This window comes from Budorcas taxicolor, chromosome 15, assembly GCF_023091745.1.
Source record: "Budorcas taxicolor isolate Tak-1 chromosome 15, Takin1.1, whole genome shotgun sequence".
In the NCBI taxonomy this organism is placed as follows: domain Eukaryota; kingdom Metazoa; phylum Chordata; class Mammalia; order Artiodactyla; family Bovidae; genus Budorcas; species Budorcas taxicolor.
Genome location: NC_068924.1, coordinates 13,409,714 through 13,432,317, shown reverse-complemented (window position 1 = coordinate 13,432,317; position 22,604 = coordinate 13,409,714). Strand labels below are relative to the sequence as shown.

The following is a 22,604-nucleotide window of genomic DNA, read 5'->3' as shown; positions in this document are numbered from 1 at the left end:
CTGCACTCGGCCAGCTGGGCGCCCCGCAGAACCCAGGGGTCAAGACGGCTCTGGTCACTAGCGGAGTTAGCACAGGCCAGGGAGCCACTTAGCTGTCTCTAAAATGGGTATAATAATACCCCAGGGGATAAACAGAGATAGCTTGTGTATACACATGTGACAAACTGCAGATTTGCTATTCAAAAGTAAGATATTATTAGCATTCCTCAGCTGCTCTGACTTTGTTTCCCATAATTAGAATAAAAAAGCTACATTCACGGTATTCGCAGCACAGGGTTCCTGTGAGAACTGTATGACTTGTGTACATGTAGGGAGACATGACGGTGACTGTTGCAAACGCCAGGCCCCACTTCTGCCTGCTGTCTGACATCCTGCTGTGCTTCTGTCTCCTTTCGGTCCCGGTGCTAACTTCCTGATGGTCACTTCTCTGTTTCTATAGCTAAAGACACATAATATTCTTCTTTTCCTCCAAAGGAGCCTTTCAGCCATTTCTCCTTAATTCTCAAATTTCAGTGACATCCAACAAAATGATCACAATTGCTCCAGGGAACAGAAGGTGGCTGACACGGCTTCCCTCACTAGTAGCATCAGAACCAGCAGCTTGCACAGCCTGGCCAAAGCAGCATCCGGCCTGCACCGACAGGGCCCCTGTGTGGGCAGCTGTCCCGGCTCAGAGCAGACACCGGCCAAAGAGCCCATCTCCGAGCTCTGAGGGTAACCGTTTAGGGTCATCACTTTCCACCTCCCAGAGTGCTTGCTTCCTTTTAATCAACACAGATCCATCTCCAGTCAGCCACTTAAGGACCAAAGAGCTGTGCATTATTGTATTACTAGTTAAACGAATCATTCCTTTGCTTCCCCTCTGTCCCTACACCCTTTCGCATTAAAATATAAACTCCATCCAACAGGAACTCTGTCTCTCCTGTGTGGTCCAAGGGCCTGACACAGGACCCAGCATACAGTAGGAACTCAATATGTGTCACTTCTACTCCATAATCTTTTCCTTTGCACCGATATTTTCTACTCATGAGATAGTGGGCTACAAAATTACAATCTAGGAACAATCTTAGATCATCATGTCCCTTTATCCTTCAAATAATTGTGGCACTGGAGCCATGTTTTTAATCACATTAAGGCATATAAATATATGCCTGACTTTATATATATATATATATGCACATATATATACACACATATATAAAGATGTTTATATATATTATATATAACATAGATATACACATGTGCCTTAGTGTTTATATATATGTTATACATGCTTTATATATATATATATATCTTACTAAGTTTTTACTCATATGTCTATATTATTTACATATGTGTATATATTATATGGGCTTCTCTGGTAGCTTAGAAGTTAAAGCGTCTGCCTCCAATGCGGGAGACCCAGGTTCGATCCCTGGGTCGGGAAGATCCCCTGGTGAAGGAAATGGTAACCCACTCCAGTATTCTTGGCTGGAGAATCCCATGGACGGAGAAGCCTGGTAGGCTACAGTCCACGGGGTCGCATATATAATTATATATGTTGTTTAGTCGCCAAGTCACATCTGACGCTTTTGTGAGCCCATGGCCAGTAGCCCACTAGGCTCCTCTGTCCATAGGATTTCCCAGGCAAGAATACTGAAGTGGGCTGCCATTTCCTTCTCCAGGGGATCTTCCCGACCCAGAGATCGAACCCACATTTCCTGATTTGCAGGGAGATTCTTTACCATTGAGCCACCTGGGAAGCCCCCACATAACTTTGTATAATACATATATACTATACATATTATATAAATAATATATATACATATATATAACATACCCATAATTAAACAGGAAGTGGAGACTCTGGAGGCCCATCACATGTTCCTCCATCTCTTTCCTACTTCCATCCCTGAAGGATTCATAGACATTTCTAGTTTAAAAGTCACTAATCCTAGTCATTCACATAACGAATATTTACTGTGAATCCAAAACATTCCAGGAACTGCTCAGGGCTGGGAATACATGGGGTGAACAAGACTGACAAGATCCCTGGTCTCATACAGCTTATATCCTGTGGAGAAAGACAGGAGGTGCACAATAAATAAGGAATCAACATGAACTCAGACAGTGATAAAAATTATGAAGACCACGAAACCTCTATGAAAGGGATAGGGGAAGACAAGAGAGATCAATCATGTATGTCTACATGAGTTAGAGCAGCCAGGGAGGTCTCTCCAAGGCGGTGGTACATAGGCCAAAAAGTGTATTTCAAGAATAATCCAACCAAGCAAAGCGCTGATGAATGCAAATCTTTGGTGTTGCAGACGGGGATACTAAGAAACAAAAGAGGACTGGTCCCAAGGTCATGCTGTTAGTTAGCAGTGAAATTTGGACCAAATGGAGATCTGTCATTCCATACTTACCACTGGGATATAATATTCTCTTTCCTACTTTCTGCAATTTGGCATACTCTTGTCTTCTGGAGCAATTTCCTTTCAAAAGAATTTTCCCTATATTCTTCCATACATTTCCTCACTTCTATTTTCTCTGTAAAGTCACCCATATAATCAACTTGTGTCTATACATACTAATAATACTATATTATATAGATGAAAAATAACCATGGTAAACAAAGGGGGTGTATGTGTAATGAGAATTTGGGGCACATTTTCTAAGCAAAACTAATACCCAATCTACCGGGTAAAAAAACAACACAACTTCCTTTATCTTAGAATTTTTAAGAAGAAAAGCTACGTTGCAAAACGTAATATGAAGCATTTTCAACTTAAAAAAAAAAATCTTAGAAGTAAAGCTAAGGAGTTTAGAAGTTCCTAGGAAAAATAGCATCCCAGGTGGTGCTAATGGTAAAGAACCCACCTGCGAATCCAGGAGATTAAAGAGGTTTGGGTTCAATCCCGGGTCAGGAAGATCCCCTGGAGGAGGGCATGGCAAGCCACTCCAGCATTCTTGCCTGGAGAATCCCATGGACAGAGGAGCCTGGCGGGCTACAGTCCACGAGGTCGCCAAGAGTCAGACACAACTGAAGCGACTTAGCAGGCATGCACAGGAAAAATATCACCTTGCTTCTGGCTCTGCTCTAACAGAGAAGCCGAGTGTGTCTACCATTTAAAACAAAATAAACAGCAACCACAACTGATGCCCCATCTTGCTTTGTGAAAGAAAATGCGCTGGACTCACCGGGAGCCAAACATGTGATCCACAGGCCCCCAAGATTCTAGAGGTTGTAAAGATTCAATTTGTAGAGCTGTGCTCTAACTAAATCAAGAGATAGGGAAGAAAAGGGTACTATTAAAGAAATTCTTAAGATTGACTATTTGGTTGGGTAAATTTTCCTTTCTTGGTTTGGAGCAGATTCTGTGTATTTCTTTTTTCCAGTTCTATTAAATCCTTAAACAGATCTGCGTTTTAAGGGCTTAGGGCTGCCCTTGCAAAATAGATGATTACACTCTCTGTTTAGGGTTTTAGTGATACGTGGGGGGGGTGGGGGGGTGGGGTGGGGAATAAAAACAGAGGCAATGGATTGAATTCCCCTCCTCCAGGTCAATTTCTCAGTGATTCTCTTTTGTAGTTCCCATTTAAAGCAGAAACATGTTTTAAAAATGAAGTGGTGACATATAAAATCCCATCCATTAATCCACATTTTTCAACTGTTGTGTGTATATGAAAGAGAGACAGACAGATGGAGAGACTGACACATACAGAAAAAGGATTACTCAATTTTTGAGGAAGGAAGGCTCTACAAGAATATTTTTCTTTTCAGTTTACATTTTATATTTCTTGTAATTACTTCACAGGGGTACTAGATTGGAAAACTTCTTTACCCACAGAAATGTTCCAGGTATAGTTGGGAGGATCTGGGTGAAGAAAATTAGTGTTTTTCCCCCAAAGTCAATTTAATAAATCAAACTCTAGTCCTACAACTGTGTTGCTCATACTGGAATCCTAAATCCCATTAAATAGGGTCAGATATAGAGTGGTATACAGTAGACTTTTGAGTCCTTTGGGCAGCAAGGACATCAAATGCTCAGTTAGTAAAGAATCTGCCTGCAATGCAGGAGACCCCAGTTCGATTCCTGGGTTGGGAAGATCCACTGGAGAAGGGATAGGCTACCCACTCCAGTATTGTTGAGCTTCCCTTGTGGCTCAGCTGGTAAAGAATCTGACTGCAATGTGGGAGACCTGGGTTCAATCCCTGGTTGGGAAGATCCCCTGGAGAAGGGAAAGGCTACCACTCTGGCATTCTGCCTGAGAATTCCATGGACTGTGGAGTCCAAGAGGTCACGAAGAGTCAAGACACGACTGAGTGACTTTCACTTTCACTTTCTTAGTGTGATATAGTCCTTTGGACAGCAAGGAGATCAAATCACTCAATCCTAAAGGAAATCAACGTGAATATTCATTGGAAGGACTGATGCTGCAGTTGAAGCTCCAATACTTTGGCCACCTGATGTGAAGAGCTGACTCACTGGGAAAGACCCTGATGCTGGAAAAGACTGGAGGCAAAAGCAGAGGATGAGATGGTTAGATAGCATCACTGATTCAATGGACATGAATTTGAGCAAACACTTGGAGAAAGTGGAGGACAGAGGAGCCTGGCGTGCTGGAGTCCATGACATTGAAGAGTCAGACAGGACTTAGCTACCGAACAACAATGTAGAGTTACATGTTAATGACTTCTAGGAACAGTGCTGAGCAGTTAACATGGCTGTGCCCTTGCCCTCTGCCACAGCTGGCTGAAACTTGCTTCCAAGATTACTTCAGACCCTTCTCATGAACACTTCCTCTAAAAACCAAAACAAAACATTGTCACCCTTGTCGCTTCTTCTTTCCCTTCTTCCTGTTCACGCTCAGTCACTCAGTTGTGTCCAACTCTTTTCAGCCCTATGGACTATAGCTTGCCAGTTTCCTCTGTCCATGAGATTTACCAGGCAAAAATACTGGAGTGAATTGCCATTTCTGCCCCAGGGGTTCTTCCCCACCCAGGGATCAAAGCAGCATCTCCTGCTTGGCAGTTCAGTTTCTCAGTTGTGTCCGACTCTTTGCGACCCCATGGACTGCAGCACACCAGGCTTCCCTGTTCATCACCAACTCCACAGTTCAAAAGCATCAATTCTTTGGTGCTCAATGCTTGGCAGGCAGATTCTTTACCACTGAGCCACCTGGGAGCCCCTCCATTCTTCCTAGCAGATACATTTAAGGAGAAATTGAAGGTTGAAAAACAGAAGCAAAATATCAGGGAAGTTATTCAAAGTGTATCAGCTGAAAATGGGCCGCAGAGGCAGACCAAGACACCAAGTGCCCCTCATTGTTTTTCCAAGAAGGAAAGTTAGCGCCCAGGGATGTAAAAGGACCTGACTAAGTTGGTACTAGTTGGTATCAGTGGGAGCACGGGGACCTTCAACATTCAATTCCCAGGCCAGTCCTCTAATTATCACTAATAAGTATAAGAAGGAAAATGTAGTATTACTATATCACTCCCTCTTTATTTATTTGTTCATTTACTGTGATGCATACAGAGAAAAAATGAGGTACTCAGAATAATTTGTTACCAAAAAAAATATACAAAAACAACAACAAGGGTAGACATCAGACACTCTGCTCTTCAAAGACAGAATATGCTTACTTTCCCCCAGGCGCCATGCTCACTGGCAAAGTCTTCTGTGACCCAGAAGACCGAAGGCAATTACATTGCCGATATATATCTGCTATGCTGCTTGACTCTCCCAAGGGCAGCATAAGAGTGCAAGGGGAGTGACGTCTTTATGAGGTTAACCCTTTTCTGTTTCAAGAGGAGACAATCGAAGGCAGATGTGTTCTGTGAAGTGTAACAAGAATCACAGGAAATTTGGTACTTAGGAGGAATGAGAGAACCAAGTCGTCATCCAGAAGGGAAAAAATAAATTGGGCAGAGGAGTGGTGAGCAGGTGGAGCCGATGAGAGCACTGATGTCCATGAAGGGAAAGTGAGATGGTAAAATAGCAGGGTGGGGAGCTGAATTATAATACAGGGTGAAGAGACTAAGGACGAAGCAAGGAAACTAATGTCTGTTAAGCCCTACCATGTGCCATTCAACATGCTGGGTTCTTTTATGTATTATTATCATTATACAATCCTCACAACCTTTGGAGATAATTTCTATTATCACAAAAAGGAGAAAGTGAGTCTTCAAAGATGTTAAGTAACCAGTCCTGGGGTAATACACCTAAGAGAGTAGACTGTCTTCCGAGAAGGTTTTCTGGTTCTGATTCAGTCAACTGCTACTAAGTTGCAAACCACCCTCAAAACTTAGTGGCTTAAAGCAATTATGCAATATTTCCCATGATCCTCTAAGCTGTCTGGGCAGGTCCTCTGCTGACCCCACCAGGGCCCATTCACTCACCTGGCTGCACTGAGCTGGAGGATTGGCTGAACTAAGATGGCCTCACTACTGTGTTGGCAGTGGGTGCTGGTGGGAGGCTGGGGCACCTCAGCTCTCAGCATGTGGACGCTCATCCTCCAGCTGGCGAGCCCAGCTTCATGATACGGTGGTCTCAGTGTCCCAAGCAGGTTGTTTTATTTTTCTGTTGGTTTGTTTGCCATTTTACTAAAGTATGACTGACAATAAAGAGCTGTATCTATTTAACATATACAACTCAATGAGCTGGGGATAAGTAAACACCCAGAAAACAATCATCACCATCAAGGTCAAAAACATATCCATCACTTCCCAAAGTTTTCTCCTGTCCTCTATTTTTGTTTACTTATTTGTTTATTCATGGTAAGAACACTTAAGACTTCCCCTTAACAAATTTTAAATCCAGAAGGACTTCTTAAAGCCCATCCTCAGAAGTAGCGCGATGCCATTTTCTGCCACATACTTTTGGTTAAAACAAGTCACAAGGCTATTCAAGGCTCAAGGGAAGAAAGAGCATCCACTTCCCAATGGAAGGAGAGTTAAAGTCACATTACAAAGGGGCATATGGCACGGAAGGAATCATGGGATCACTGAAAAAACAATTCATCATAAGCTCTGAACTCTGTGTTCCTTCTACAACCAAAGTGAAGTGAAAGTCGTTCAGTTGCGTCTGACTCTTTGCGACCCCATGGACTATAGAGCCTATGGAATTCTCCAGGCCAGAATACTGGAGTGGGTAGCCTTTCCCTTCTCCAGGGGATCTTCCCAACCCAGGGATCAAACCCAGGTCTCCTGCATTGCAGGCAGATTCTTTACCAGCTGAGCCACAAGGGAAACCCAAGAACACTGGAGTGGGTATCTGATCCTTTCTTCAGAGGATCTTCCCGATCCAGGAATCGAACCGGGGTCTTTTGCATTGCAAACCTTGAATACAAATCCCACACAATCCCTCAGTGTTCTTTTTATAGATTTATTAATGGGACTACTTTTTATAACCAGGAATAGATGTCAGAAAAGTTTTAGCTCTCTCTCTACTGCTACTGGAACCTGGAGTGTTTGCTTTTAAATGGGTCTTAATTTTTTCACGTGTGAGTAAAGGGTTTGATCCGTTATCTCTCAAAGGGCTTACAGACTGTATACCTTGATAGAATAGTGTCTATTTTTAGATCAATAGCCTTCTTGGGGGAGGGGCAAGATGGAGATGAGAGAAGGTTAGAAATGAGATGGCTTCTATTTTGCCACGTACTCCCTCTTTCATTGCTGTAGGTTTGGAATTGGGGGAGGGGGCTGGTAGTGAGCAGAGAAACATCCTTCCCGTGGATGGTTGAAATCTTCCATGATCTGGGTGCTGTTCTGATCATCTCCATTTATTATATTCTAAGACGGCGTGGGTCCTCCCACATTATACCAAGAATAAGAGTACAAGTCCTTGCTCTAAGCGCGTCTAGACCAGGTTAGACAAAACATTTCCCATACAACACACATTCATAGCAGTGAAGCCGACAGTGGAGGCAAGAAGGCTCTTGAGCTGGTCTCTTCCTGAGGGAGCTGAAAGCGTTCTCTGAAAGATATTGTTGCCTAGTCTTTGGAAGATCAGGTTCCCAAGGAGAACACTGATGTTTAATTTAGCACAAAGACAGCTCAGAATCTCTCTCTGGGGGACTGAGCCTGCAAAAAGACCCACACGCAAAGAATCTAAGCGAGAAAAGGAAGCTCTTGCCAGTGCAATGGCTACAGGACTTGGGGGCAACTTTCCTAAACGTGCGCTTGTGCCTGGTGTTTCAGGCAGGAGGACCGCTGCCCTTCCTCGTTTACCCTTGTGTCTGTACTTTGCTCTTTTTCAACACCTCTGTGAAACAACCAAATAGGATAATACCACCAGCACACAGGTTTTGCTGTCTGAAATTACACGGTGCAGTGTGGCAATCACATGTGCAAGCCTTAGCCGGTTTAGCAAGTATGGGCCTACTTAGGTGAACAACAACGAAAAATTAGCTTCTCAGCTGCTCAGCCAGAGAATGTTTTTATTTTTACATAATTTAGACTCCAGAGACCTCCAGAAATGAGCAGTGTACACTGAAGTATGGCAATCGTCATTCCAAAGACACAGTACAGTACACACTGTATTCAATTAAGCCACTTCTTTGCACCCTGGTTACCATGGCTCTAAGAGATTATACTATGTATCCAACAAAACCCTGGTAAGTTATTAGCAGCTGAAGCAAACTTTGGCCTTAAGTAAATTTTCTGGGGAAAAAAAAGAAAAGACATGTAATTAACTTTCTGTTCAAATCCTTCAGAGCTCCCTGAAAAGAAGCCTGGTGTGCAGTGAGGGATTCGGGATGCTGGGCTTCATGTGGGTGAGAGTTATCAGAGTGCTGGAAAACTCAAACACATTTCTGACAAAAGAGAACTTTCGAAACGACGATGTTAATGAGTCCACACTAGCAGGAACCGGCTGTGACTCAGGAAGCAAGAACACCGTTAAAAATAGATCCCAAGCACAACGAACCCAACACGAGTTCGATTCTACCTTGCCACAGAATATGGTCCTCCAAGAGGAGGAGGCGGGTCTGAGTTTAAATGACGGGGAATAAAGAGACTAAAAGAAAAGTTTTAACTGCAGTCTGTGCTCTGAGTTAGAACCAGCAAATCTGTCCTTGTTCAAACCTCATCCACCGAGAACAAGACTATTCTCATTCTAATCCTGTCACTTCTTCACAGAAACACTGTGCTTTTGATTAAGAATCATCCTCATAGAAACTTGCTTTGAAGCCTTGGCAACGTTTTCCTCGCATTTCTTATGGAAAGTCACACTTAAGGAGGTACTAAGCAAAGAAGAGATTCCAGACGAAGAACCACATCAAGGCTTGACGTTTTCAGCATGCTCCAGGTCGGGGTTGGGAAGAGGGCAGATTCGGGCCGCGTGTTTGTGTGCGGCTGCAGTGAGAGGACTGATTCCCTAGCAACTTGAGAGAGGGACCTGGCTCTCAAAAGCGCACATTTAAATCTCCACAGCAGGGAACTGCTACCTCTTTGTGACTCTGTGACCAGATTCCTTTAAGAATTATTCATCAGTCTGGATGAATAATTCAGTTAAATTGGTAAATTTGGATGCTTCCATTCTAATCATTCCAAATTCTTAACAGATAGCCGCAATTTCTCATTGACTCACACAACCCACCCACCACACTTTCTGGGCAACTAAATGGAAACTGAGCCTTTATTCTTGAAGAGGCAAGGAATCAACCTCTGACTCTAGTCAAGTTCTAGATGAGGAGTACTGGAATCCCCGGAGTGGAAGAGATATTAATTGATCTTGTTCTGAAGAAGGGTACTATTCAACCCATTTCAGAGAAATGTAAACCCATCCCAGACAGCATCTCCACAGTAAACTCTTTAAGGAAACTGGATAATGTGGTATACTTCACTATCCATTTAAAATAAATAAAAAGAGAAAAGCCATATCCTTCCACAAAATATCCCTGACAACTTCTTGGAGGTAGAATCCTGAGCGGGGAAACCGTGACTCTGACTTGCGTATATCACTTCTCACGTTAATAAGAACAACAGTTAAAAGTTACTGAGCCTCCTCTAGGTGCTAGGAAGTTATCTCCTTCACTCACCAACCCTATGTAGTTAGTTCTAGGACTATCATTCCATTTTACAGGTGAGAAAACTGAGACTGGAGAGTTTAATTAACCAAGAAGTGGTAAGCCACTGAGAAAGGAGCTGTGATTTGAAACTGGATAGTCTCACCCCCACCCCAGATTCTTAAGTGCTATGCTTATCTTGCCTCCGTCAGCTGATGTTAAAACACCCCCACCCATTTCAGACTGTAAATTCTAAAAAGACAAAGGCTATATAAAATTGCTCATTGCGGATATTCATTGTCTTGGTGTAGAATAAATTATTTATTGAATTAATGGGTAAGTTCCTCAAACTCTAAAGAGCACCCATGTTCACAATCGTGATAAGAAGTTTCAGGGCTTTGGCTAAAACCATTAAGACCCGGACCACAGTGCATGTCAAATACTGTTATAGCCATTCCTTTGACCCTACTCTCTAGCTTTATTCAAGCCTCACTGAGAATGTATAAACCTCTCTCTGCATCCTCTCTCCAAGGAAACAGAACAGCTTTCATTCTTTCCACCCAACCCTTGGATACGCGTAGGAAAGAGCCAGAGCCGAGTGGTGGAGAGAGAGCCCACCGGAGCTGTGCTTGGTATCTCAGCATCCTGCCTCGAATCAAGGCAGGAAGGAGTGGCTAGTTCTTCCCCATGGCCATCCACTCCACCAGGAGCCATCCCTGTGCTCTGTGAACATGGACCAAATAGGGGAAACTGCTACCGACCGACCTCGGGGCAAGTAAGATATCTGTAACACACCGGCAATTAAAAAGCAAGGAAGAAAGCCAGCGCATCTCAAAGACCATCTGGACTCACAGCTTCTTGAAATTTCTGCACATGATTTTTTGTTTGTTTGTTTTAATGAAAAGACCTTTTCCAAGTTAGTAAATTCATTTGTTGGAAAGGTCAGTTTACACATCCAGAGAACCCACGGGGGCAATCCTGATTTGAGCTGGAAGGCCTAGCCAGCCTAAGAAGAGAGGTGTAGCTGGTTCTGCTTCTTTTAGCTTCTCTTCTGCGTCTAGCAACTGTGCTTTTAAAACCATCTCCTTTCGATGCCAAAGGCCATGTCACACTGTATATAACTCACAGTGAATGGGAGAAGTGTGTAAATAGCAAGGCATTAAGCAGCTCAAGGGACTTGAAGATAGGTAATAGAGAACACTTAGGCAGTGCGCGATGAGAAGAGGCTGCTGGAGGGGAAATGTAATACTTGTCTTCAAGTATATGAAGGATTGTTATTGCTTCAGAGACACTGACTCCTCTGAGCCTTCCTTGCCAGACCATTTCCCAGGGCCTCTGATACACTCTTCCCCGGTGGCTCAGATGGTAAAGAATCTGCCTGCAGTGCAGGAGACTTGGGTTTGATCCCTGAGTGGGCAAGATCCCCTGGAGAAGGAAATGGTTACCCACTCCAGTATCCTTGCCTAGAGAATCCCATGGGCAGAGGAGCCCGATGAGCTACAGTCCATGGGGTCACAAAGAGTCGGAGGCAACGGAGTGACTTTCACTTCACTGATGCACTCTTGCTGGAGCTCGAGACCCTCCGGGGTGGCAGGGATCGACCTTGCATGGGCCCCTCACTGCTCACACCCAACCACAGGGTCATCCAGGCTCCACTCTCTGTCCCCAACACCCAAGGTTTACCCAGATCTGCACTCACTGGCCCTGGCGCTCACTTTCATCATCTCTCTTGCTCTTCCCAGGCCTGCTGGGAACCCACATTCTCCTTACAGCACTGCCTGACCTGGGTTTGACTCTCTGCTGCTGGACTACTAACAACAGTCTTGTTTTGAGCACCCACTATGAGTCAGGCACTACATTAACTGTTTTGCTAAAGAATATTAGCTTTCTTTTACAGATGAAGATTTCCCAGGTGGCGTAGTGGTAAAGAATCCACGTACCAATGCAGAAGTAGGCTACAGATGTGGGTTCAATCCCTGGGTCAGGAAGATCCCCTGGAGGAGGGCATGGCAACCCACTCCAGTATTCTTTCCTGGAGAATCCCATGGACAGAGGAGACTGGCAGGCTATAGTCCATGGGGTTCCAAAGAGTCGGACATGACTTAGTGACTAACAACAACAAAATTCCAAAATAGCAATATCACACAGGGCCACTTTTAAGGAAAGAAACATCCTTGTCCATCCTTGAACAGAGCACCTCCAAAGACAATAGTGCTGGGTTAAGATCATGTCTGCTTATATTGATGCCCATAGTTCCAACCAAACAAGATTTTATACTTAAGACAGATTATAACAACTATCCAATTTGGGTTGCTACTGAGCAACAGATGAAGATACTCATGCCCCAAAAGAAGAAAATTATTTCCCTAAGCTCACACAGGTAGAAGATGTGAAGTAGGGATCACACAAGATTCAACTAGAAAATCTATGCATGAAATTCTTCTACTTATCAAATCTTTAAGCCTCAGTTTCCTTATTTGTAAACTAGTCAAATGTTGCTTACTCACCTCTCTCTTTTTTTGAGCATTACATAAATATATAATAACAGTGTCTGGATATTCTAGGGCTGAATACATATTTATTCTTCTCTCTCTGAATTTCTTTATCAGTTTTGGTCCATTCTACCCAGTTAAGCATTTCACTGTTACTGTGTAAACATGGTCTTGATTTGCCAACTAGCCTATAAGAAGGGACTAGGTATTTAGCTGTGTTTCCCTGTTCTCCCACAGAGCCTGTTAAAGTGTGAGGGAAATCATCATGAAAATGCAGAAGAAAGAATTTGGAATTGTTTTCATTAAACATGATCCTACCTATGAATGTATAAAAGAGACAGGATTAAAGCACATGGAAATAGCAGAGTCTACTTGGAATGGTTTAGCTGCCATGCATAGCAGACCTGGATGTTTTATTTTTTCTGCTCCCAAATTTCCCTAATAAGCTTTTGGAGATTAAATAGCAGGGCTAAACACACACACACCACCACCACCAACAACAATGAAAACAAAAACAGCTACTCAAGCTACTTCATTTGAAAACCCATGTTTGCCTTGTAACTTAACAAAAGGTTTACCGATGTAAGGGAGTCATACAGCACCAAACGTTAAGGTTTAGAAAAACTTGATAAACATTACCTAGCAATGACATTATTTCAAAGAAAACAGAGGGCTTCTATAAACAAACATTGACCTAAACAAGCAATATGTCTTGGTGACATAATTACATTACTCTGCTGGCAAAACAAGCTTTCTATCCATTTTTGATAAAGGATTGTACCAACTTCTCTCTCCGCTTGAACTCTTTTGCCTTTGTGAGATCTTATATTTACTGGAAAGAAGTCATAGGAAGGTCCTGGATATATAAGAACTCTTTCTTTATTACTTTGTTCTGGAAAACAGAACAAAAATAGGTCAGTTCTAAAGGAAATGATGGCTGCATATATAAATAATGTAAATACTCCTATCACTGTCCCAGGGAGGATATTCATCACATGGACAGCTACAGACTCCCAAATCTGGCCAATGAAGTGTTTCTATTCTCAGCCCCCCTCCCACGCACAGCCCTCCAATTCTGAATTGTCAATTGGAAACTTGATTATTATCAGTTAAAAATAACTGGGGAACTCTGGCAATGATTTAACTTGTTTGACTTTCTTAAGCTAACAATTAACATTTTAGACTATTGTTGACAAAATATGTAACTTTCCTGTGCCATTTGTGCAAACGACTTTTCTGATATTCCTGACACACTCTGACAGACACACCTTTCTGAAGCTGCTTAGGTCTGTGCAGGGGCCGTAAAAGACCCTAAACACTTTCACACCGTTGCACATTTTAACTAGGATTCCCTGGGACCTCTGAGAATGCTTAAGTACACTGATATCTCAGTTTTATCCTGACAGCACTGAATTTGAAATATAATCCCTCTATTTACAATAAAAGCTATTTCACTATTTAAAACAGACACTGAAAGCTTAAGTACACTTTTAATCCCTGGAAAAACTGGTATTATGATTCCTTGTTTAGCATTTATAATTAGTAATACTAGTAATAATGCCTTGCATTTCTGCAGTGCTTAATTTTTTCCAAAGACTATCCAGAAACACACATATTCATTGGTTTTCTCAACAAGCCAGGGCAGCATTATTGTTCTGTCTTGCAGATGACTGCTAAGTAACTTGTCCTGGGTCACCCAGCTGGTTAGTGATCAAGCAGGCCCAGAACCAAGGATACAGATTCCTTGTCCGATCTGTTTTCTTTCCTCCACACTATGTTAGGGAGAAGATAATCTCTGAAGCCAAAGATGACTTGGAACCACTTATCTATCTATCCTAGCAACACAGTCTAAGCAACAACAACAACAACAAAAAGGAGCCTGTCTCAGGCAAAAGGGAAAGATTAATAATGCACCACGGAAGCTCTAAACCTTTCTGTCCCATGGACCAGCAATTATTCAGTTTCACAGTTCATTCAAAGATTCAAACATACTTCACCAGGAAATGATTTAGTGCCGAAAGCCTGCTCCAAGTGGTTAGAAAGGCAGACCTGCTTAAGCCCTTACAATCCAGGCCCTCCGAAAGGCCCTGTTCCTGCTGTCTCTGCAGTAAAGGGGCTTCCTCTGAACTTGTACTTGAGCTAAATGAAGAAACTGGCTGAGTAAGGGCTGCAGAATTAGGCTATGTGGACAGAATTAGAACTGGCTTGGAGGTTATTCTGACATTGTTCTGGAAACTTAGGCTATTGTAAATCTCAGACATTGTACATGTCTTGCAGTATCACGCCCCTCAAAGTCAACAATCACCTAAAGAATGGAGGTTCTCTTTCCACTCTCACTGAAAAATTACTGACTCTACACAAGGCATTGTACTAGTAGGTATGCAGGATACAGACCTCTCCTCTGAGGGCACTGTGCATATTCGATTTTAGATGATCAATATTTTCTCCCTTTCTTCAAAGGGCATTTATGGTCACTTAGGGCATACGGATAAACTATTAAAGGGATACCTTCCACACACCGAGTCAGAGATAAATCTGGTTATGGACAGAGCAGTAAGAAAGGACACCCATTCTGTGCAAAGGCTCCTTTAAACGGATGGTGTTTCTGAAAAGAAGAGGAGCCCAAGTGAAGTGAGACCAGCAGATTTAACTGGCTTAGTGAATCACTCCCAAAAGCCCAGGCCTCCCCTTTGGACACAATGTTATCAGGTTAATACAGTACTTGCATCACCATCTCTGAGTACTATGCTGAGTAACAAAGAGCCAAATTTAGACGCTAAAATGGAGAAGGGAATTTCCAATAACCAAAAGAGGGGTAGTGGATCACCCCTTGCCATGGCACAGGTCTGCAGTGAAAAGTCACCATCAGAAATACACTGCTCTTTTCACTCCTTACATGCACAGCACATCTCATCAATCCTCACGGCGCCTGCGGAGGGAGCCCCTCTAAGGGGGTGTTTCAGGAGATGACTGATAGTGAGGAGAAAGAAAGTAGATTCCGCTTTAGAAAAGGAGTGACAGAGCAGCTACCTCTGGCTTCTTATAGCGCTAAGCCTCCAGCCGGGAAAGGCCAGACACCTCCCAGCACGGACACTGCTGACATAAAGTTACAATCACCACTGAAGTTGGTTTCATTTCACATCCCCAAAACCCCAAGAATAAGGCTTCCTTCCAAGGGGGAGGAGAGCAAAAAAAAAAAAAAAAAGAAAGAAAGAAAGAAAGAAAGAACAAGGCCATAAGCAGACACCTTCCTTGCAGCCGCTGGGATGTGAAGTCCACATCCAGTTTTGGCACCCAGGACAGAGATCTGTCTTCTCTGGGGCTGGGTGCCTAGTTCCCTGTATCACCCCCAGAAACACTTACCAGGAGACTGTGAAGCATACAAGGCTGTATTATTGGGAGACTTGCAGACAGATTATAAATTTACTGAGGACAATCAAGGCATTTAGATGCTTTTGGCCGCAAATGCCAGTGACACACACACATACAAACCTCATTCTTCTTTCCATTCGAGTGATTCTTTACCCACTGCCCCCCTCCACCCCCAGCATCTTTCTTTCACGAAACAAACTCCCATTGCTGTCCTAGGGAATTCCAGAGAGAGGTGAGGATATAGCAGGTGGAAAGGAATGGAAATTAGGCCTGGAAGCATGAAATAACCCCACAGGCTAACTGTATCCAAGGATAAAACAACAAACATTGAGCAGTTTAACTGTTAGCTGTTATCTCTCGTCTGGAATTGGCACCAGGAAGTTGCAGTTCTAGGCATCCCAGGCAAAATATGTGTGTGTGCTGGAACAGAACAGAACCAATTCAGCCCCCAGGCTTTCTAGAAACTTCACCACCAGAGACCCAGGCCAGGGATAAGGAGGAGCCACAGAGAAGCTTGCAGGGGCCTGGCTAGAGGATGCTCTCTCCCCAGAGCTCCTTCTCAAGCTCCCTCCAAGAAAGAGTTCGACCCAGTGCCTTCCTCTCCATTGGGCTTTTTGAGGACATTTCAGCTTGGATGTCCATTTCCTGTTGCTGACTTTCATTAGGGCTGGCTTGGGCACACGGGAGCTGTTCCGCGAGTGGACACAGGACTTCCGAAGCCCCAAGGAACTCAGAAACGGAGGAAGCTTGCAGGGCCATAGGGCCTTGGGGCTCCACCTTCTACTCAGAGGCCATGGCCCCGGCAGCTTTGGGGGGAAAGCCTGCACAGGCCGGGCGATCACCTGACCAGGGCTGGCACCAGACACCAATGAGTCAAGGGCTACTCCCTCTGGGGTGGGGTGTGTCTGAGCCTCTGAGGAAGAACTTCCAGCCAGAAGCCTAATCGCAACTCTCAGGTCGGGTACTCTGTCGCCAGGAGTGGCAGAGGACAAGGCACTCTCTAGGACGACAAACTGGGAACAGCCCCTTGGCGCCTGCACACTTTAGTGAAGGCTGCAAGTCAGCACTCTCTGATTGCAGTGCCTGCGGAAAGAAGCTAGGTGGGGACAGTGGGGGAGTCTGTAAGAAACCAGGGAGTAGGCCTCTCAAAAACATTCCCTCACCTGTATGGGGAGAATTCCCCAAGTTTTTGAATGAGGGAGCGCTCAGGGAACTTGCTCTGTTAGGGATGACCACTTGTGTTCTCTTTACCCAAGGAGAAGGGGCCACTTCAAAGAAGGAAAGGGAAATGGGAGAAGAAGGAAAAGGCTTGGCTAAAGGTCAGCTGGACTGGCTGCTAAACAAACGCTTTCAGGCTAAGCATGGCTTGTTGGGCCTAATCAGCGCTGGCCTGCCAAAGTGAGAGGTTCCTTGAGGCAAGGCCTTCCTTCTTCAGTGGCTCAGATCTTGCCGCTTGGAGCCAACCTTTCTGCAGTCTGCGGACCCCAGAGAAAACTCTGGGAAACTCAAGTTTCTTACCCCTTAAGAAATACTCTACAAGTGGAGGAAAACCAATGCCCAAGCAACCGCAGAACGTGACGAGGAAGGGTTTAACAACACGGCACCAACTGGACGCCCAACGGCCTTTGGGGTGGTCAGGGGCACCGTAGCCCTCCGCACTGTCTTCCACTCGGCATCAGGCCGAGGCCAGCGTCCGGCCTGACCGAAGGCCACAAGACCACCGCCGGAATGAGAAGAAAACCAGGTGTCTTACCGCAATGAGGGCCGAGTTCCTCTGGTCCCCCGGGGTGGAAGCCGGCGGCTGTTGCTGGGGCTCGCCGTCGATCCCACCGCTGCCACCACTGCTGCTACTGCTCCGCAGGTGCTGCTGGTGGTGATGATGATAGTCCGGCGGGGGCGCTGGGGCCGCGGGCGCTGCCGTCTGGGAGGCCGTCGGAGGGGCGGCGGGCGCCGGCGGAGGGGCTGTGGCGGTGGCAGAGGAGGCAGTGGCCTTGGTGTGCTTGCCGGCCTTCCTGGCCCCCTGGCCGTGCTGGACGAGGCTCAGGAGCTGCAAGGTACTCTCTCTTTCCCGGTCCGAGCTCTCGGCCCTACCCCGTTCGTAGCGTCCTTCACAGCTCAGGTGGTGCTGGCGGCAGACGGCGATGCGAGCTCGAAGGCGCTCCACGATGGCACTGTGCACTCTCGGGGTGACCGAGCCCCCTCCAAGGAGTCCCGCCCCGGGGGCCCCCCCTAGCCCTCCCGTGGGGGCCTGCGGGGGCGCTGTGTCCCCCATCTTACTGGACACAATGATTGCTGCCCGTGGGATGGTGAGGTGGTGGGAAGCTATAGCCGGTTAGCACAGGCAAATCTGCTTTTGACAATCTGCGCTCAGAGCTCAGGACCACATGAATAGAAGTCTTCAGAGGCTGGGGGCGGTGGGGCGGGGGGGGGGGGGGTGGGCGCGTAGTGGAGAAGGTATGGGGGAGGGGAGTGAGTAAAAAGAGGGTGAGGAGAAAGAACAGAAACCAATGGCAGAGGATAAGTTGGAAACAAACCCTGATCAACTTGCTCTAATTGTATTTGACAGCTCTGGAGAAGTTGGAGAGAGTTAGTGGGGATTCCCCCCAACTCCCCCCCCCCTCCCCCAACACCAAGCTGACAAGAGGTACTTTGTAAACACACGATCTGGGGGTTAGAGCAGGAACTCAGGGATTGTCAAGCAAGAGACAGGAACAGACAGCAAAGGGAATTGTGAGAGGTATTAACAGAGAGCTGGACTCCCCCCCGTCACCTAGTTGTTTCCAAAGATTCTTTTATGGGGATGTTTCTGCAGAGGAACCCACATCTACCATGGTCTCTGTAACCCACGGCCTTTACTTTTCCGCAATTTTTTTTTAAAGTGCTGTTTCAGAAGCTTTCTGAAGTCAATGTTCAAAACGTACAAAAATCAAACAGAGATTGTCTTTTGGCTTTTAATTTTTCCTCCCTTTCCCTTTGCTCCGGTGTTTTCTCCTCTTTGGGGGTGCTGTAGGATGTGGTCTTCTCCCCAAAGAGGGAGACAGCTTTTCAATTGTTAATGTCAGTAATTGGACTTCTGGACCATGGTTTTTTCTTCAGCTAATCCAATCACCGGTAAAATCCTCATTCCCTCTAAGGTTTCCCAGCCTTAAATGAAAGCAGTCTGAAGTCACTAGCCACTGAGAGATCCTTCAACACATTTTTTTTTTTCTTCTTCTTTCCCGCTTACGTTTCTAGTCCTCACCCCCGGCTCGATTCTAATACAGTATCAAGAGAGACAAACTCTTCCGAGAGTAATTTACAAACGATGGTCAAACTTACAAACTTCCAGTAAATTGCACCGAGTCATGTCCAGCCACTTTTCTGTCCACTTTTGTACATTCCATCCCCGGCCAGTGGATCTGAGGGTCTGGACTCGCAATAAGCAATGTGGTTCTATCTCTTGGATTGCTCCGCTTTTAGAGATGGAAAAGAAAGTAGCCGGTCTTTTCCTTTCTCTTTTTCCCGTCTGTTGTTCGCCGCTGGGCTGACACTGGCTCCGCCGCCCGGAGTCACGGCGATACACAGGCTTTCATTGTGCTCCGATAGGAGAGGGAGAGAAAGAGAGAGAGTGAGACAGAGGGAGAAAGAGAGCCAGCGAGCTGCAGGGGGGTGGGGGACGGAGGGCGGGGGAGCTCTCGCCCGAGGCTCCCTGGTGGAAGGCGGGTGCCACTGCACGGGCGAGCGAGGCGGCCGGTGCGGGGAAAGGGGAACGCAGAGGGCCTCCCAGCGGCAAGAAGTGGAGGATCCCGAAGCCTGCACATCTCGGCGTCGGCGCGCGCAGCTCGCACTCCGGCTCGGCTCGGGCAGGACGGCGATACGTTGGGGAAATTCCCCAACCTCTACCCGACTACTTCACCAGCCCGAAATGGTGCAGAAATTCCCGGCCAGTGGATGTATTTTCCCTGCCAGACCTCCGTTACGCTCCCCGCCTCCACCCCTCGAGGATATCACTTTCATTTTTCAGTATGTTGTCAATGACACCCCTGGGCACTCTAGCGAGAGCTGGGTGAACACGGAGGAAATGTTCCTGGGTGTCAGAAAGGGAGGCGTAGGGTGTGTGCGTATTGGGGGAAACGGAGGAGTGGGTGAAGAGAAGAAATTACATCGTTAGGTCCTAAAGGGCAGGCGAGTGTCTGTCTACCTGCTAGCCTGTTTTGCCTGTCTCTGGCTAAGTCCATCTCGGTGATCATAACCAAAATCAGTAAGAATAACTAAAATATTCTATCACGATGAAATTACAAGTATCAGTTCTCAAAAAGGAAAAAAAAAAAGATTTTTCTGAAAATACAAGATTCCCTATGACAAACCTAATGCAAGATCTGGGGCCTTCACGGTAGTCTGTTTACATACGTAAGGAGGAAAATCATTATGCAGCAGTCCAGTTTCAAGTTCACTAACACAAAACAAACACATCTCTGACACACATTGTTGTCTCATCTTCAGATAATCCTACCTTTAAGCTCTCAAAAGGCATGTTGGATTCTGCTGATTACCATTTATGGAGGATAAACTAAAGTGAGCACAATATTGTTCTAGTCAGGACCATATAGTCTGTTATGCTCATTTGGAAGTCATTTGGATTTGAGGTGTCAAGCAGTGGGGCTTTGTTAATCTTAACCACCTCTCGCATCTCAGTTACAAGCTCCTGCTTCAAACTGAGCTGTGGATAGAAATGAGTAAGATCAGTGCAAACATTTATCTAGTTTAGTTCTCGATAGGCTGGTCTACATTAGTTCATTTTCACAAATTCTAGAATGTTATTTTGGGATTTGGGACAAGTGCATTCTGATGGAATGTAACTTTCTTTTTTACTTTTCATTGGAACATACTGCTGTCTGTCCCTTCCAAGGCTAAGTTCCTCATCACTCATGGAGAAAAGCAGAAATATCTTTTTTAGGTATGCAAATCTGAAAGAACTCTCTCATGAGGTGTCATTAAAAAGGGAAGGGGTTCTGATCATTTTAGATTGGTTTTTAAAAAGGTGTATTCATTAGACATTACCTCGAGTTACTATCAGCACTTTATATATTCAGCAATCACACTTGATAAGAGAAAAACCTTAATAAATTTAAACACTGTTCACGCTACAGTTCTGCAGTAGCATGGATTTTGATTAATAACAGTTTCTGGTCAAAGCTGCTATTTCTAAATGATATAAACTTTTACTTCTAAGCTAGACAAGGACACACCTTAAAAACTTGTCCAACAATTTAATAAATTTTCCTACTATGTTCTAGTGATGTAGGACTCTCCTTTACAGTGTCTTTTGTACACACTTGCCCTTTACAGCCATTTAAATTCAAGCTGACATCATTATCATCCACCTCATTTCCATTCATGTCATTACTATTTATTTAGTCACTGTTTCAGCACAGTACTTTGCATAAATCTCCCTCCAATCCACCAAAAATCCTGAGGGAGAGGAATTATTAACTCCATTTATAAATGAGGAAACGGAGGCTTATTGAAAATAAACTATTTAAACTAACTAGGAAGTAACAGCTCAGGACTTGAACTCAAGCCTGATTTCAAACCTATCCTTTCTTAACCACTGGACTTGCTGCCTCAGTATCAAGGGTGAAAAGAGTTACAGGGAAACCAGACTATACCCAGAATAGCTCAAGGGCTGCAATTACACCTCAATCAACATGCTGGAGTCTAAGCAAGTCCTATAATACCTCCAAGAAATGAGTAGTGAATAGAACTACTCATCTGAGTATGAGAGCAGACAAGTGAGAAAATATGCTCAATTATATCCAGCTGCCAATAAAATAAACATTTTTTTTCCTTGTCTTCCCTTTATGGAACTGTTCCCTCTTATATCCCTAAAGCTTCTGTAAGGGCCCTATGAATTTTTTTTTTAAAGCATTAGTTCCTTTTTGTTTGTCCATCTGTCTTCCTCATCTTTACTGTTCATAGCTACCTAACATCAGGCATTTAATGCTATAGTGATAAATGTCAAGATTTCAAAAGTTCAGATATGTGAGACTTGTAAGCTTACAAACTATTGTTATATAGAATCAGTGATATCAGTGATGATAATACAGTAAGTCGTAATACCTACTAAAGTTAATTCTGATTTTTCAACATTCTGTTTTCTTCTAGACTATTTGCTTTTGGCCCCCTGATCCATGCTAATTCTCATTTCCGTACAGCCTGTCTCTTTGCAGTTCTTTTGGTGTAATCATGTACAAAAGTCTCTTGCACTCTCCAAACACCTACTGAAGAAGCTTGCTCGGTTGCAGTGACCTCAGACATCAGCAAAGCTACTTATCAGCATTTCCTGATCAACAGCCAGAATACTGTTCTAACAAGAAAAATGTTTCAAGTCATTAAGAGGCATGACCTAGGAACTGAGTCAGCTGCCATTACAAGTCCTTAAAGTCATTAGTGCTTTCATTTTTATAAATTAAGTAAATGCTATTTATTAGATAAATATTTTTAACTTTCAGTTGGTACGTTCACTCTTCAGTTGGTTCGTTCACTCTTCAGTTGGTTCAAACTTGTCTGTAGTGTCACATACAAGAAATGATGCTCCCAAGGTCTTCAGAGATACTTTAGAGATCATTCTTTTGTTTTCCTTGGACTTCTTTTTAGACAAATCATTCATGATCTTCACCCTTCCCAGTTAGCCATCACTTTTCCTCTAAACTCTGCCCTATATCTTTTTGGACACTATCACTGTATCTTCAACTTTCAACTGCAACTTCA

General features: G+C 44.5%; 1 protein-coding gene across 1 annotated transcript in view; it reads right to left on the bottom strand.

Moving 5' to 3' along the window:
- The window catches only part of MAML2 (mastermind like transcriptional coactivator 2), a 406,045-nt gene extending 387,919 nt beyond the window's left edge, over positions 1–18,126 (bottom strand). Inside the window, exon 1 of the mRNA XM_052653180.1 lies at positions 17,608–18,126. Within this exon, the coding sequence (XP_052509140.1) occupies positions 17,608–18,126 (519 nt within the window). The remainder of the gene's footprint in view (positions 1–17,607) is intronic.
- Positions 18,127–22,604: the final 4,478 nt, after the last annotated feature.